The sequence below is a fragment of the Cervus canadensis genome, chromosome 21, assembly GCF_019320065.1.
Source record: "Cervus canadensis isolate Bull #8, Minnesota chromosome 21, ASM1932006v1, whole genome shotgun sequence".
Lineage (NCBI taxonomy): Eukaryota > Metazoa > Chordata > Mammalia > Artiodactyla > Cervidae > Cervus > Cervus canadensis.
In genome coordinates this window covers 58,645,371-58,662,970 of record NC_057406.1, presented here as the reverse complement: position 1 = coordinate 58,662,970, position 17,600 = coordinate 58,645,371, and the positions used below count along the sequence as shown (strand labels likewise).

General features: G+C 48.2%; 1 protein-coding gene across 2 annotated transcripts; it reads left to right on the top strand.

Moving 5' to 3' along the window:
• The first annotated feature begins 761 nt into the window (after positions 1–761).
• On the top strand, positions 762–14,464 carry EIF3D (eukaryotic translation initiation factor 3 subunit D). 2 transcript variants are annotated; one of them, XM_043440783.1, is made up of 15 exons: positions 762–916; positions 3,237–3,369; positions 3,639–3,684; positions 4,551–4,687; positions 5,928–6,013; positions 6,546–6,618; positions 7,436–7,545; positions 8,346–8,478; positions 8,884–9,031; positions 9,657–9,787; positions 10,943–11,028; positions 11,121–11,250; positions 13,189–13,331; positions 13,596–13,879; positions 14,319–14,464. In XM_043440783.1, exons 2-15 carry the CDS (start codon positions 3,247–3,249, stop codon positions 14,330–14,332), a joined length of 1,644 nt encoding a protein of 547 aa, XP_043296718.1. In that variant the 5' UTR covers positions 762–916; positions 3,237–3,246; the 3' UTR covers positions 14,333–14,464. The 2 variants fall into 2 exon arrangements, with proteins under 2 accessions (XP_043296718.1, XP_043296717.1); XM_043440782.1 differs by having other exon boundaries at positions 7,433–7,545.
• The last annotated feature ends 3,136 nt before the right edge of the window (positions 14,465–17,600 follow it).

Genomic DNA, 17,600 nt, shown 5'->3' with positions numbered 1-17,600 from the left:
TCGCGCGCTCAGATTCTTTCAAATATTTTGAAATACCCCAGTAAGACTCCAGGACAAACTCTGTAGGCTGAGTTTCCAAAAGGACAGCACCGTTGCCATCGTAGCAAGGTGGTTCCTGAGTCGCCACTTCAGAATCACAACCAACTAAAATGCAGGTTCCTGGGCTCCAGCTAAGCCACGCTGGTATAACAGTCTATGGAAGGGGACCCGGAATCTTCTTCATTTTTCAAATTAGCACTCCAGGAATCTTTGTCAAACAAGAAAGTCTGAGAACTGTGGAGGTGTGGTTTGAACCCTGGCAGCGACCCCCTACACTAGTAGTCTGATCTACTCAGGTCACTTTGCACCTCCTGGTCTGTTTCCGAAACCGCTGAAAAGTTCAGCGAGTCGCCACAAAAACCTGCCTGAGAGACTCGATCTCCCCCTAACGGTGAAACTCGAACCACACGAATCTTTTAAAGAAGGCAGGAGCCGCGGGTCATTGTGGGATACAGAGGGGCCAGAGCGGTCCGCAAGGCATTGTGGGACATAGAGGGGCTATCAGCAAGTCTCCGCTTCCAACTCCAACTGCAAGACCGCCACGTTTCAAGAAACTTGAAACTCTCGGAGTGTCGCCGGATGCCCCATGACGTAACTGTGAACATCTCCGATGTCTATCAGCCTCGAAGGCTAATAAGAACACCGCGAAAAGAACAGTGACGAACTTCCGGATGTGCCTTCGCTTTACGACTCGTGTGTTCCGCCGTCGAACCGGAAGGAAGCCAAGAAGCAGTTTACGACACCGTCGGTCGTGTTTACGGTACCGGCCGCTGCGCGCGCATCTTTCCTCCTTTCCCGGTTCCCTGGAGCTCAGGCGGTGGCGAGGTATCTGGCCTACACTATCTCTCGCCATCGGGGCCGGCTTCGGCCGTTACAGGTAAGCAGCGTATTCCGTACGTTTCCGCGGACCTCCAGAGCAGAGTTGGGCTGCGCCTAGCCTTCGGGGGCCTACCGGAAGAGACTTCTGTACGCCCCCTCTTGCCTCCCTATTCCTCAGCTGGGCGGGGCAGGAATCCGCCTTCGGCCCCCCACGGTACGACCCAGTGCGGGGCAGAGCCTGTGGTTAAGGTCTCTTGCCCTGGAGTCCGCTTAGCGACCACCGACGGTCTGTTCTGATGTGAACATGCCATTAATAAAAAGTGCCCCACGGTTCCCTGAGCTTCTATGAGAGGGCTGTTGGGTGTGCCAAACTGAGCGATGTTCGGCCCTGCTCTGAGGAGTTCACAGTCTAAAAGTTTCTTTTCCTTGCCTGTGAAATGGAAGGCTAGGATGTAGTTGGTTGGTCTCTGATTTGAAACTAACCCCCCAGGAATTGGCAAACGATCTGCAGTGGCTGCCAGAACGTGCGCAATACATGACCTGCCAGCCACAAGGCTCTATGACTGTCCTGTTGGTGCCTCCTCATCCGATAGCTGTAGCCAGTACAGTTGTCATCCCTTTCAGCTGAAAGATTTAGTTTCCACTATTGGTTACATTGTGCTCTGCCTACTTTTTATTTTAGGCGTTGAAACCAAGTGACTTCCTTCCACCCCTTTGAAAGTGTGTTTGGAGATACCTTATTGTGTTATTGATATGATCTGAAATCCAGGATCTTTTCAGGCTGCTGTCCAGCTGTAAGATAATGGGAAGACTGTTAGACTTAAGACAGACGACCCTAGAAACCAAATCTATTTTGAAATGATGAGGTCAGCTGCTTGGTTTGGCTGAACTGTGTGTTTTTATATCGGAAATGGGGGCCTAGGGGTTTAGTGGTGTTGCATCTGACACGTTGTAGGACCCTGGTAGTATATAAAGGTATATTGTTTTGAGACCACCACACCCTCTCTCAGTCTGCTTCCTCTAGTTTAATTTAAGTTCAGGTGGAAGGATGGGGTTTCCAGGTTCATGCCCTGTTGGATCATGCAAGTGTCACCTCTGTAAGAACTCTCCCCATCATGGGAAAATGAAGAGTTTCCTAAACGTAGTATCCTTTGCTCTTTGATTGCTCCCCAGATTCTGGAAATGTTTGTGTGGTGAATTTTCCCCTGGGAACTCAGCTTCTGGGCATTGTCAGGGGATTAAAATGGATGATAAATGCATGCATTTTGGGTAGGAATTGTTTGGCAGATACCTGTTTGGAGCCCCTGGTTTTTACTCTTTCTGAGAGGAGTACTGGCCTTACACAAAGTGTGGACTCTGAAGCCAGTTTCCCAGGGTTTAGATTTTCATCCATTAGTGTTGTGACTTTGGGCAATTTTTTGATATCTCTGTGCCTCAGTTTTCTTATCTGGAAAGTGGGGCTAATACTGGCCCTACCTCAGGAGGAGATTGTTGAGAGGAGTTAATGAATTAATGCGTGGAAAGCACTAACAACATGCCTGGTACTCATAATGCTTATGAACATTGGCTGTGTTAGGCCACTTTTATGACGTAAGGCTTCTGGTGGCCTCCTCAACCTTCTGCTGGACTTTCTGCCTGATTCTTATGCCCTGCATGAGAATTTTGCACTGACAACAGAAAATTGGAAGAACAACAAAGGAAGGTTGCATTTCAGGATATATTCATGGACCCTTGTTTTTTCTCGGCACTGTGTGTAAATGTATTTTTGTAAGACTGAGTAGTAAGTGTCTGGCGTTTTACAGTGGAACTATTTCCACATACGTTAACTAATATATACGGCTTTCACAGTGATCCTCTGATGGGAATAAAACAAGGATCTTATTTATTTTACAGGTAAAGAGACTGAGGTTTAGGGGAATTAAATATTGTATGTCTGGTGAAGGTGTGAATGAGAACTGGAACCTGCTTATTAAACTCAAAGTTAATTACATTTCATCAGATTTGTAAGACATCACTGAATTCAAGAAGCACAATTTCTTCATGTAACACTAAGAAAGAAAAGTTGCCAGATATGATATGACACCTCGTCAATTAGAAGGTGCAGGCTCATTTCAGAGATGGTACAGTGAAAAAAAAAAAACCCAGTGATATATGATACATAGATTTGGTTAGCAGTCTTCGTAGTTTTAAGTATTCACAATGTTATTTACAGGAAGATGTTAAGTGGAGAGTAACTCAACAGTTGAGGGTTCGGTTTTGTGTTTTGCTTTTTTAACTTTATCATTCATGTATTAGCTTACCGTGATTGGAAGACTTTTTTTTTTTTTTTTTTTTGAGGCTTTTCTTCATGGAGTTACTTTGTTATTTGTATTTTTAAGGTTTTAAAAGATGGCAAAGTTCATGACACCCGTGATCCAGGACAACCCCTCAGGCTGGGGTCCCTGTGCGGTTCCGGAGCAGTTTCGGGATATGCCCTACCAGCCGTTCAGCAAAGGAGATCGGCTCGGAAAGGTGCTTACCTGTCAGCGGGGTCTGAATCTCTTAAGCTGCAGCTGATGCTCCAAGTTCATTTCAATTTTATTCTCTCAAAAGGGTAATGGTTATAAGCTCTCACTACTTCCGGTGGTCATGGGAGAGCTGGGCTCTTACAAAGCTATCCTGAGCCAGTCTTTCTAACACTCTGTGACACTGTGTCCTCACTTGGGAGGAGGGGGTTTCTGAGTCAACAGAAACTTGCCTGGTTGACCTGTGCTCTCCGCCTTCCTTGTTGTGCTCACTAGGTTGCAGACTGGACGGGGGCAACATACCAGGACAAGAGATACACAAGTAAGTGATCTGCGCCTGCCTGCCTGCCCAAGTCAGGCCCTCGGTGGATTGTTAGTGTTTCTAGTAACCTCCACCTGAAAGCATTCTAGGATGGCAACGGAATGGTGATAATTCATAATTTTTAGAGGCCTATTATGGAGTGAAAACAACCCATTTTTTTGTAAATAGCCTCAAAAGTTAGACTGTTCAGCGTATTATAGTAGGTTTTTCCCCCTGCTTTGGGGAGCCATAGCCCCTTTTACAGATCTGGTGAACACATTCCCATTTTGTATTTCATTACTTGGGATTTACTGAACCTGTAAGGCCAGTCAGTGGATCCAAGTTTCAAAACTCCTGGTTTTAGGATCCTAATAGAAGTTAGTTTTCTCCTCTGTGCTAATCAAGAGAGCTGGAAGTGGCTCCCTGGAATACTGAGTTAAAGACTATCTGAGTCTGAGGTCAGCCAGAAAGCCAGTCCTAGCCCATTAGCCACATCTGCCTTGGGCTCCAGCTGCTGACAGTGGTGACCTGTATAACCGCCTGCTTGCCTCTCCTGAGAGAGTAAACTGTAACTCCTGTTCTTACAGAATAAGACAGAGTGCAAAATGGGCTTGTCTTGAGTTCCTCAGATTCTGTCTTGACTTAGAAAGTTCTTTGGACCAGAGTTTTTCAAACTTGAATGTGCGTATTAATCTGCTGGGGATCTTATTAAAATGGTGATTCTTACTCAGTGGATCTAGGGTGGAGCTGTGAGTCTGTACATCTAAGGTGCTGCCAGCCAATGGGGTGGCTCCTGAGACCACATTGTAAATATCAGGCTTTAGACTACTGTGTGCTTATAAAGTTTGTAGGTAGTGTTTGTTACATGCTGTCACCTTTGCCTCCAGATAAGTACTCCTCTCAGTTTGGAGGTGGAAGTCAGTATGCTTACTTCCACGAGGAGGATGAAACTAGTTTCCAGCTGGTGGACACCGCGCGCACACAGAAGACCGCCTACCAGCGGAATCGAATGCGATTTGCACAGGTCAGTCAAGAGCCAGCAGTGTGACCATCTTGGGGCTGTCACCTGGTGCTAAAAATGGTACCACGTGAGTACTGATGAGGGGAAAGCGTGTTACTGTGGGTCTCCTGATGAATCCCATAATATAGTAATGGGCTTCCCAGGTCGCCCAGTGGTAAAGAATTCACCTGCCAAGCAGGAGATGCGAGAGACACAGGTTCAATCCCTGGGTCAGGAAGATCCCCTAGAGTAGGAAATGGCAACCTGCTCTAGTATCCTGGGAGCCCGGTGGGCTGCAGTCCATAGGGTCGCAAGGAGTTAGATACGACTCAGCACAGCAAGCAGCAGTGGATCCAAGTAGCTGTTTAGTGACAAATTGTGCTAAAGTAAACGGGTACCATGTCCAGGAATGCCTTTAAATAGGTCAGCTGTCTGTTGACCAGTAGCTAGGACATCTGTGCTCAGGATGGCTATTTGCTGGATAATCATGTGCATCAGTGTCTGTTGCCTTGCGTAATTGCTGTGTCCAGGATTTACTGAGTAGATGGTCCAGTTGGGCTGCATCTTCTCACATAAAGAAGCAAACTCAGCAACTCTAATAAGAGCCAGTGAACCTTCCTTTGTAAAAGCATGGATAGGAGTCTAAGCTAATTCCAGGTACAAACATTTTTATTGTGCTTCAGTACAAAAAACAGATAACTGCTTTTTTTTTTTTTTTTTAAACAAATTGAAGGTTTGTGGCAGCCCTGCATCGAGCAAGTCTTTCGGTTCTATTTTTTCAGCAGCATTTGCTCACTTCATGTCTCTGTCATAACAATATTTCAGACTTTTTATTATCATATTTGTTGTGATCAGTGATGTTACTAATCACTGAACATGGTTAACATTTTTTAGCAATAAAGTTTCTTTCTAATGAAGATAGATACATTGTTTAAGACATAACAGTGTTGCACACCAGTAGACTACAGTATAGTGTATAGTACATGTAGCATAAATTATATGCTCTGGGAAAGCAAAACATTTGTGTGACCTGCCTCATTAGGATCCTCACTCAGTTGTGGTGGTCTGGAACCAGACCCAGTGTCTCTGAAGTAGGTCTGTGCTTACTCAACCAAAGACCCCAGGTGTTGATCCTGTGAAAGCACAGAGTGAAATGTGCAACTGGGCTTCTGCATCCTAAACTTACCTAACAGTGTCCCATTAGGCAGTGCCAGTTATCCGCCAAATCTCCCAGGATTTTAACATGTTTTTTCCTGATTCCTAGCGAAATCTCCGCAGAGACAAAGATCGACGGAACATGTTGCAGTTCAACCTGCAGACCCTGCCTAAGAGCGCCAAGCAGAAAGAGAGGTGAGCTGCCCATCCTGTTGGAACAAGTTATTTTTCCAGGACTGACCACACTGATATCAGGAGGCCAGAGTAAAACAGTCGTCTTCCCCAGTATTGTGAAAAACCAAAAAGCCTTCCCAAAGCAGTTAAGCCACTGTTTCAGCCCTGGTGTCGTCCTCCAAGAGCTGTTGATGGCAGAGACCATGGACAGGAGACTGCCTGCCTGGGACACGAGCACTGACTGACAGGGAAACAGAGGCAGCCAGGAAGTGGTCCCGGAGCTCCACCTAGACTCAGGTCTTCTGTGGCGCCGCTGCCGGGGCCCGTTCACACTGGGTCCTGTGAGTCCCTGGAGCTGTGTAGGACAGTAGGCTGCCAGAGTACGGCCTCTAGAGATGGAGTGGTACATACTGGTCATACACTGGCAGACTGGGGGCGATGTGCCTCTCCTAGCATGTCTAGTGTGCACCGTTTTCATCTGGGTTTTTGTTTTTTCTTAAGCCTCTATTTTCCTTAAAAATCTGTACTAAAAGCAGTTTTCCTGTCTTTCCAGAGAACGCATACGACTGCAAAAAAAATTCCAGAAACAATTTGGAGTGAGGCAGAAATGGGACCAAAAATCACAGGTAGTATATCTGTATCAGAATTCTGTCCAGGAATTTGATTTTTTGGGTTGGTTTTATAATAACTTTATTGAGGTATGCTTCTCATACTGTACAATTCACCCATTTAAGATGGGGTGGATTTAAGATTCACCCACTGGACTCAGTGGTTCATAGTTTATGCACGGAGTCCTGCAGCCATTGCTATGGTCTGTGCCAGAGTGTTCCATCACTCTACAAAAAGCCCTGTACCAGGCAGCCATTTTCCCCGGCCCTAGACTGCCCCTTCTCTGTTTTCTGTCTCTGGATTAATCTCTCCTGGACATTTCATATAAATGGAACCAGAGCAGAATGATCTTTTGTGACTGGCTCCTTTCACCACGCATGTTTTCAAGGTTCATCCATGTGGTAGCCCATGTCAGCACTTATTCCTCTTTATTGCCATGTTCCATTATATGGAGAGACCACATTTTGTCTGTCTGTTCACCGCTGGTGGACAGCAGGGCTGTTTTACTTGAGGGTATTATGCATGGTACCACCGTGGACGTTCCTCTGAAAGTGTTTATGTGGATGTTGTGCAAGTAGAAGACGTGTGTAAGCCAGAGTGAAGGTACAGTTGTGGAAGTTACATTTGCTGGACACGGTGCTTGCGATAGCAGCAAGAATAACCAGATAATGACATGAGAGAAGTACAGAGGAGCTGTTAGAAAACAGCCAGCCTGTCGTATAAATGTTCCGGATATATTTATTGAATAAAAGCCCTTCATGCTGTTACCTGCCTTTTGCTTACGTTTCGCGCTGGCTGTCATTTTTCCCCTCCAACGGTTTTTCCTGACAGAAGCCCCGAGACTCTTCGGTGGAAGTCCGCAGTGACTGGGAGGTGAAGGAGGAGATGGACTTCCCTCAGCTAATGAAGATGCGGTACTTGGAAGTGTCAGAGCCCCAGGACATGTAAGTGGCATCTTTTCCTACCTTCCATCATGCTCTTAATGTGTGTGAACCAGCTGGTGATGACTGTTGGCCTGAGCTCTAGCATTTCCAAAGACATTGCCTAAGATTAGTGGACAAGTTTTTAAAAAAAAAAAAAATCAATAACTGTAGCAGGAAACGCAGAAAGAAGTTTACTGAAGCTAAAACTTCAGTTCTCTTTCAACTTCCTGGCATTGTGAGCAAAAGAAAACTTAAGTTATAGAACTCTTGTCAGGAGAAAGCAGAAAGAAATTTCCTACTATTAAAATTCTAGATTTCTTTCAGCTTCCTGAAATCCTGAGCAAAAGAGAAGATTGGGTTCTGTAGCTCTTTGGGCAGAAAGAGAAAGATTGCAGTTCTTCAAGAGAAGTGATGCTTTTCCTGATGTTTCAAAGAGCTTATCTCAGAAGGCCAGTGGGTGGACATAATTTAGTGGGAGCTGGAGCATCAGCCAGGAGGCAGCTGCCTCCTGGGGCCTCTCACTGCTCCTCCCCCTGTCTCTAAAGTGGGGCGGGTTAGCTTTCAACTAATAAAAATAAATGAAAAAATAAAAAATAAATAAAGTGGGGTGGGGAGTGGGGTCCTGAGCCGGATCAGTTGTGCAGAGCCACTTCAGGACCTGAGGGGGCAGGCCCTGCACGAGCTCTGGGAGTCCAGTCAGAGACCGTTTTCGTCTCCCATATGTTAGACTTTTGGATAAGACTTTGGATTCCATGGTGTAACGGAGAAGTAGGCAGTCTTGCTCCCCTTGACTTTGCGTGTGTTGCGCGCTCTTCCCTCAGCGAGTGCTGCGGGGCCCTGGAATACTACGACAAGGCCTTCGATCGCATCACCACACGGAGCGAGAAGCCTCTTCGGAGCATCAAGCGTATCTTCCACACCGTCACCACCACGGACGACCCTGTCATCCGGAAGGTGGGCACCCCTGCCCTGCGCCCACCTGAGGGGAGCACTGCAATACCACCACTGAGGCCTCAGAAAGAGCACAGATGGGGTGAGGGGTTGGGGAGGGTGTGTGTATGAACCAACCGGGTCTCAGATGCCCAGTAGATAAGACTCTTGTGAATTGATTTAGGATTAGGTGAAAATGAAGGCACTCTGTTGACTGGACCGTAAGTGTTGGCGTGTAACAGGTGGTCGGGGAACTGCAGTTCCTTGGACCCAGGATACAAGCTTGCTGGCTGGCTTGCTGCAGCCTGGCTCAGACAACCAGAGGTGTAGGTATGGGTGTGAGGGCTCCTTACAGACGAGTCCTTCACCTCCTGTGAATGGGCAGGTGAGGCCCAACGTAGCCCCATTTCTCTGCTGTCCTCCTTGCAGCTGGCGAAGACTCAGGGCAACGTGTTTGCCACGGACGCCATTCTGGCCACACTGATGAGCTGCACCCGCTCTGTGTATTCCTGGGACATCGTCGTCCAGAGAGTCGGGTCCAAGCTCTTCTTTGACAAGAGGGACAACTCTGACTTTGGTAAGAAGCCTGTCTGGGAACAACACAGAGGCTCCGAGTGTCTTTGTTGGTCCAAAGCCATTCCCAGGTACAGAGAACGGGTAGAAGGTGTTCTGTCTCCCCACGGACACCAACAGCCATGTCAGAATCGCCCTCAGCCTCCTCAGAGATAGAGGAAGGGGCTGTTGCTGCAGTATCCCTGTCAGGGCGGCAGCCTTCTAAGTCCTCACGGCACCGCAGCACCATGTTTCCACTCGCTTGAATAGCATCTTCCTGACTTCTGTCATCTCTCCATACCACCTTTAGTACGTACTTGACCTTTTTCTTTGGATTGATGACTTTTTTACTTTAGCATGTTTATGAAGGAAAAAATGTACATGTACCATACACATGTGTATGTACACACACACGTTGAATGAAAACCAGGTCACTCAAAAATAGACGTGGTTGTGACAGAATTAATGTTAGTGTCTTGGGTTATCCAGAAACCCACCCCACCCACCCCCACTCAGGAGACCCAGGTTAGCAGATGGCGGTCCTTTGGAGGAAGGGCCTGTGTCATTTGAATCGCCACATCTCCCTAAGGGGCCCTACAACTCTTTGGTGACTGTTTCATGGGTGGGTTATCATGCTGCCAATTTTGCAGACCTTCTGACAGTGAGTGAGACAGCCAACGAACCCCCTCAAGATGAAGGTAACTCCTTCAACTCACCCCGCAACCTGGCCATGGAAGCAACCTACATCAACCACAACTTCTCCCAGCAGTGCTTGAGGATGGTAAGGTCCTGGGAGCATTCAGTTCATCGACTCCAGTTGCTCTCTACTGAGCATGTACTGGGTTGTCAGCTCTGGGTTGTGGGATTGGACAGGACAGACGGGGGTCCATGCTTGTCACAGAGGAGATCTGAGCTTGGGCTTTGAGGTCAGAAGGCCTGACTTTGAGCCCTAAATTCACCAGTTTTAACTCTGTGGTGCCAGTCATGTTTCTTCTCTGAAATTGTTGTTTAGTCGCTAAGTAGTGTCTGACCCTTTAAGACCACATGGACTATAGCCTACCAGGCTCTTCTGTCCATGGGATTTCCCAGGCAAGAATACTGGAGTGGGTTGCCATTTCCTTCTCCCAGGGATCTTCCTGACCCAGGGATGGAACCCACATCTCCTGCATTACAGACAGAATCTTTACCCCTGAGCCACCAGGGAATGCCCTCTGTAAAACTAGAATACTTGAATAATACTTGTCTCATATAGATACATTGTAAAGATTCCTTGAAATACATGACCAGGACACTCTTGTGCACAGATCCGGGTGCACTGCTTAGGAGCTGGGGATACAGCAACCAGCCAACCCTTTCCTAAGGGTGCCTGGCCTTAGAAAACTTCATTATCATGGAGGAGGAAAGGTCTTCCCTGTAGCTCAGATGGTAAAGACTCTGCCTGCAATGCAAGAGACCTGGGTTGGATCTCTGGGTCAGGAAGATCCTCTGGAGAAGGGAACAGCAATCCACTCCAGTATTCTTGCCTGAAGAATCCCATGGATAGAGGAGCCTGACAGGCTGTGGTTCGTGAGGTCGCAAAGAGTCGGACACGACTGAGCGACTGGCACACAATGGAGGAGGAAAGATGATAAGCTCAGGATGCATACATGCTTGACAAATGACTGTGTGCACCTTGGAGGAAAACATAACAGGAGGGGGCGCTGTTGCTAGTTAAATAAGAGACTAGAAGCTCGTGTTTCACAAACGTGAGCACAGGGTGAACTTGAACTGTTACCTCTGTTGTGACCCACGGGGTGCTCGCTTGGGCTCGAGTGTGCCCAGAGCCCCCTCGAGCTCTAGGGACCCAGGTGGGCAGGGCTGTGACAGAGGTGCGGGGCATGGCTGATTGCCTGGGCAACAGGTTGGCACTGTCTCATGACACCTGTCATTTTTACAGGGGAAGGAAAGATACAACTTCCCCAACCCCAACCCATTTGTGGAGGACGACATGGATAAGAACGAGATCGCCTCTGTAGCGTACCGGTATGTCTCCTCCCTAGTGCCCCCGCGCTGTGTGGGTGGTGCACCTGGACCCAGGACCTCAGGTGACCAGAGGCGCTCCTCCTTCCTTGCAGTTATCGCCGGTGGAAGCTCGGGGACGACATCGACCTCATCGTCCGCTGTGAGCATGATGGTGTCATGACCGGAGCCAACGGGGAGGTGTCCTTCATCAACATCAAGACCCTCAACGAGTGGGACTCCAGGGTGAGGCATGCGGGACACCATGTCCCGGGCTGGCGCCTGCAGCCTGTCTCTTCCCCTTGCCTCACTTACAGAGCTTTTCTGTCCGAGTTTCCCCCACTTAGTTCCGCTTTGAGGAAGAGGTCGTGTGTGAGGGTGATTACCTTTCCTCAGTGTTTTCTGTCTCTGTCCATTCTGACCTCCCTTTGCTTTCTGCCCTCTGCAAGTGTGATTTCAATCTCTCCTTCTGAGCTGGGCTGGCAGGTCTCCTGTATGTCAGGCAGCTGTCCTTTTTGACCTGTTATTTCACTTATGGCAGCCCCTACCTGGTTTGCAACCTTCTGGCACCCTTTTTTCAACTCCTTCTCTTACTGAACTCAGATTCTCAGATTATCCCAGATTTGGCCTTTCAGGAGGGGCATCTTGAAAAAAATACGCATCCTTCATTTTCCCTTCTCTTTCTGTTCTCCCAGGCTGGTGTGCCAGGATGGGGCTCTCATCCTTTCTGAAAGTACCTGGCCTACACACCTAAATTTAAAATGGGTGGCCGTGCTCCTGGTCACTGGTGTGTAGAATAAGAGTCTTGGTAGAAGGACAGCAAGGCCAGGCCTGTGTTGAACAGGGGTCCAGTGAGATGGAGGTCAGGGGCCATTGTGCTCTGCCTGCGTTAGTGCCAAGGGATTAGCATTCCAGGCGCCAGGCTTCACTCCTCAGGTGTTCTTTAGCTTCTGTCACCTGCTGAGAGCACCCTGGAAGGTTTGCTGCCGACCTAGCTCTGAACCAGTGGCCTTTTCTTAGACTTTGACCACAGCCTCCCAGAACAGCGTTCTGTGTGACTGTGCTCTCTGCTAGTGCCATAATCTGGTCCTGTACATTTCTCGGCTGCCTTCACGCTTCCTTTGTTTCCCCTCCTTTTTAACCCCCCAGTGGCACCTTCTCTTAGGGTCAGTCCCTTCTTTATACTGTGTGTGGCCCACTGAGATGGTCTCCCTATCTTAAGGGACCTTGATTCCATCTGCAGAATCTCTTTACATACGAGGTAGCATGATCCTGGGTAGTTATACTCAGGGTTCCCCCAGACTCCAGGATAGCAGATGCTGCAAGAGCAGGCCACCAGGGACCATCTTAGAATTGAGCATAACCCCAAACCTCATCCTTGAACTCCAGAAGTGATTCCTGAAATCTCTTCTGACACCTGTTCTGCCATTGTTGTTTTTGTTTTGGTGTTTTTTGGTGGTGGTTTTTTCCAAAAATACTTTGTCCTTCCAGTGTCTTCATTTGTCATTCCCTCTGGCTTGACTGTCCATCAGTGTCATTTCTCGCTCTCTTAGGCTCAGAGCCTCAAACATCTCCTCCTCCTCTGTGCCCTGGAATTCTGCTGTCAGGCTCAGTCTGTCTACTTGCCCAGCTCTGGGTTTCGCTGACATCACCCTAGAGTTCAGGACCCTACTCATGACGCCTATTATTTTGCATTTGTCTCTTAACTGACCTCCCTAACGCCCTCTCCATCAGGTCAAACCTACCTGACCTCCCCTCCCTCTGCGGGCTTCCACGCTAAACCAGTGCATCTCTTCCCTGTCCCTCTCAGATCCCCCTACCTCCAGCTTCTGCCAGTATTCTCCACGGTGAGCTGTCACACTCCTTTGTGAAACTCTTCCTGTCCACACCACATGTGATAAACACTTGTGTGGCACTTGTTTCTAACACGTGTGAGTGTGTGTGTCCTGGCCTGGTTAAGACCTTGGGAAGAGAGGAGTTACAGGTTGAGCACCAGCTGTGTGGCAGGCTGTGCAAGGGAGGGACGGAGGCCCTGCCCCTTCGATGATGTCTTCCGTCTGCTCTACCTGTGGGCTTGCGCCTCCCTGGTTAAGCCCACTAGGGACCTCCTTCTCTACCAGAGGGGCCCGCAGTCCACGGGCAGCATGGTGCCTTGGCGCCTGTAACCGGGCCCTCCTCCCACAGCACTGTAACGGCGTTGACTGGCGACAGAAGCTTGATTCTCAGCGAGGGGCTGTCATTGCCACCGAGCTGAAGAACAACAGCTACAAGCTGGCCCGCTGGACCTGCTGTGCTTTGCTGGCTGGATCCGAGTACCTCAAGCTTGGGTGAGCTTCCTGCCCAGGAGCCCAGAGCTCGTCTTCGGAAAGGAGGGGTCTTCGGCTTAGGAGACCAAGGCTGCCCTTTTCTCCCCTTTCTTGGGACAAGCACGAGGCCGCCATTTAACTGATAACTCAGCCCCAGGCACAGTTGTGTCTCTGTGCCAGCCGGACCCCACCCTAACACTCTTACCCACCTCCCCCAGTTACATGTCCCAGTACCACGTGATCTGTGCCGGCCGGGCCCCACCCTAACACTCCTCTCCCCGGTAGTTACGTGTCCCGGTACCACGTGAAAGACTCGTCGCGCCATGTCATTCTGGGTACCCAGCAGTTCAAGCCCAACGAGTTTGCCAGTCAGATCAACCTGAGCGTGGAGAATGCCTGGGGCATCCTGCGCTGCGTCATCGACATCTGCATGAAGCTGGAGGAGGGCAAGTACCTCATCCTCAAGGACCCCAACAAGCAGGTCATCCGTGTCTACAGCCTACCTGATGGCACTTTCAGCTCCGATGAGGACGACGAGGAGGAGGAGGAGGAGGAAGAGGAAGAAGAAGGTGTGTAGCAAGCCTCCATCAGAAGTCTGGCGTGAGCTGAGCTGGTTGGGGCCCAAGTGCTGCAGCCTTAGTCCTCTAACCTCAATGGAAAACTCCAGGAATTCCCTGAGTTTTCACTTGGTGTGGCATTCAGTCTAGTTCCAGGAGCCACTTCCAGAGCCTTTAGAGCACATGATGGGGTTGGGGAGGAGAGTTAGGGCAGGAAAGAAATGTCTAGAGGAAGGTGCTAGAAGTCCCTGATTCTAGCCAGTGGTCCCAGGAAGGAATGATGTTCCAGCTGCGTGATAGGGCTTAAATCGTTCTTTCACCTGCTTCACTGGTTGGTGACTGAAGAAAATACCTGTTAGTCCTCTGAGGATCTGAATGGTTTCACATCTGAGTGAAAGTATTGAAAACTGTAAGCGATTTACCAGTTTGACATAACCTTTGTATATTTCAGAGGAAGAAGCCTAAACCAGACGGTGATGTGGAACTGGCATCTGCGATTCCATCGAGCCTGGAGGACCCTGAGTACCTAGTGGGACGTGTGTGTGATTCTTGCTCTGTGAAGCTGGGCCATTGAAATAAATGCTGTCTAGTCCCTTACCTTCGTCTGTGCCTGCGTTATGACTGACAGCCCTTCCTTCTCCGAGCAGCCCTTCAGAGAGGGAGGGTGAGACACAGCAGAGTCTCTCTGGAGTTCACAATCTGGGTTCCCTCCTTTGTTCTCAGCATTAGTGGTTTTATATTCCTGCTAGAAGGTGAATGCCCTGGGGTTTTTTGTTCTTGAACCCCTTGAAATTATCCTTTCCCAGGGAGTGAGGTCCCCATAGGAAGTCCATTTCACAAGCACAAGCTGGCTACATGCCAGACCCAGCTGCTGCCCTGACACATACACATGACTGTAAAGATGAAGCAGGGCAGTCTTTGAAGCTTGAGGTGAGGTCGCTGCTGTGAAGGAGACCGCTTCAGAAGGGCCTGATGGATGTTCCACAGGGTGTGCATTGTAATGGTTTGTATAAACTTACCTGATAGCCTGATAGCTCAGGTGGTAAAGAATCCACCTGCAATGCAGGAGACCCGGGTTCGATTCCTGGGTCGGGAAGATCCCCTGGAGAAGGGCTAGGCTACCCACTCCAGTTATTCTTGGTCTTCCCTTGTGGCTCAGCTGGTAAAGAATCTGCCTACAGTGTGGGAGACCTGGGTTTGATCCTTGGGTTGGGAAGATCCTCTGGAGAAGGGAAAGGCTACCCACTCCAGTATTTTGGCCTAAAGAATTCCATGGACTGTATTCTCCATGGGATCGCAAAGAGGAGGACACAACTGGCGCAACTTTCACTTTAACTTGGCATGGGCTGGTGATGTGATCTCAAGCCGGCACCCTCAAAGCACTGTGTCATGAACAAATCAGAGCTACAGATGTTCAGTGTATGTGAACTTTTTGTAAGTGGATGGTGTTCTGTCCTTGACAGTAATGAAGTATTTACCCTGACAGATACTATACTGTGTTTTCTATAAATACCTCATACTGACACAGAACTGTGATGCTGTTGGAAGTGATGTCATTGTACAGATGAGAAGACTGGCTCCACTTTTGGGTAGCAGTCCTAAATTTAACAATTTTGATCAAAATTACTGAGCCTCAGCAAGCAAAAATGTATCGGACTTCATTGTCCGAGTTACTAGGAAAACGGTATTAAGGTGTGCTTCTTGGGGAGTTTTCAGTGTAGGTGGAGCATTAGGAAATTCACATTATAGTGTGACAAGTGTGGGGTTTCAAGGTCGGGCTAGTACTCCCCAAGCTGCCTCCTGCAGACCCAGGATGCAACCCAACAGGATTATCTGGAACAAGTGGCCCAAAAACATCTTAACAGCAACCTCCACCTGCTTCATGTCTTTCATCTGTCCTCTACGTCCACCAAGTTGATGGCTGTAAATAATCCTGCCTCAAAACCAGTAGCATTCTACAGTCCAGGTTCAGCCTAGTCTGAAGGCCCTGCCATACCTTATCAGTCCTAATTTCCCAATACAAGGTAAGACCAGCAGGTTTAAGTACTTAATTTTATTTGTCCACACCCATTCTCATGAAAGTCATAACTGCTAAGAAGTTGACCTCCCTAGCTTCATTTTTGGCTAGGTACTTTGTCTGCTTTCAGTGTTTATTCAACAAATTTCTAAGGGCCTCCTGTGTGTCAAATGCTGATGGAAGCCCTGAAGTCACTAATGATTAAGAGTCATTTCTGCTCTAACAGGAGCTTTTCTCTGATGCTAATAACACACTAGGAAAAAAACATAAATGGCATTCCTAAGGGGGTACTTATGTCTGAGAGCTCAAGAAAGACTTTCTAGAGAAGTTTCAGTGATGAAAAGCTGGAAAACCAGTGTTTTTCCAAACTCAGCATGGCTGCCTTCCCACCGGAACCCTCAGCCCCATCTCACAGAACTATGTAACAGCTCTTGAGTTTCTTACTTTATTCATAGATGCACTGTATTCTGGGCAGGTAGATCTCATTCAGGATTCACATTTCACCTCGAGAAAGCCAGCCCTGGTCATCCAGTTCACTTGAATGGGGTTCAGGGTCACCCAGTCATCCTCTATATTGCCTCCGCTTCAGCCACAGTTGCTGAGCATGAGCAGTGGATTTGGGCTTAAGTGTCTACACTGCTCTGTCATAGGCCCCTTTGTTTACAATATTACCAATGATAAGATAAAAATTCCCATTTTAAGGCAAGACAAGAAAGGCTAAAGCTTCCTCCCTTCCCCTCCAGCGTGCATTGTGTTTCTGTTACGCATTAACCACAAGTCCTCAGTGGCAGAAATAACCTGTTCAACCATAAAGTTCAATTTTTCTTCTGGTGCCAGTCGTGGAACTCCTTAGGAGATAACATTCATTTCTCAGTCCTGTAAGGGGTCACAATGACCCACCACTTGCTTTGTACATGCAGACATCTTTGTTGAACTTCATGTACAATGCCAATGTGCCATTTCCCTTAAAGACAGCAATGGGGGCAGAAAGGGCTGGTCAGATGACCTGGGGAGTTACTGGGCTGCACCTAAGGAAAGCTCTCAGCTTAAATACTTCCTGAGGAAAGAATGTTGCTAGCTATATTTCACATATTCTGCCTATTTTACAAGATTTTTTTTTAAGTTGCTGGTGGTCTTAGTTGTGGCCCGCAAGCTGTTTGTTGCAGCCTGTGGGCTTCTCCCAAGTTGTGGTGCATGGGCTCCTGGGCACACAGGCTCAGTAGTTGTAACTCACAGGCTTGGTTGCCCCACAGTATATGGGATCTTAGTTCCCCGACCAGAGATGGAACCTGTGTCCCCTGCATTGGAAGGCAGATTCTTAACCCACTGGACTACCAAAGAAGTCCTTAAGAATATTGTTTCTTGGGACTTCCCTGGCAGTCCAGAGGCTAAGACTCCATGCTTCCAATGCAAAGGTCACAGGTTCAACCCCTGGTCAGGGAGCTAAGATCCCACATGCCTTGCGATACAACCAAGAAAAAAAAAAAAAAAGAATATTGTTTCTTGCACAACCAGATGTGTGACAGAGCCTCCAATAAAAATGATGACTAGGCAACCAGAACAAATACATAGTTCTACAAGGTCAATGATAGTAACAGTCTAACTCTATAGATAATGGGAAGAAACTAGAGGGAATCATTACCTGAACCATAACAGGCCAGTAAGACAGGAGGTCCAGAGGCTTTTGGCTACTACTAACAGAGCCCAGTCCAGTAA

Bases quoted from the DNA above. Each gene is read 5' to 3' on its own strand.
- EIF3D (XM_043440782.1), top strand. From the start codon at position 3,247: ATGGCAAAGTTCATGACACCCGTGATCCAGGACAACCCCTCAGGCTGG. The intron at 6,619-7,432 runs GTAGTATATCTG...TTTTCCTGACAG, and splicing joins AATGGGACCAAAAATCACAG to AAGCCCCGAGACTCTTCGGT. The intron at 9,032-9,656 runs GTAAGAAGCCTG...CCAATTTTGCAG, and splicing joins GAGGGACAACTCTGACTTTG to ACCTTCTGACAGTGAGTGAG.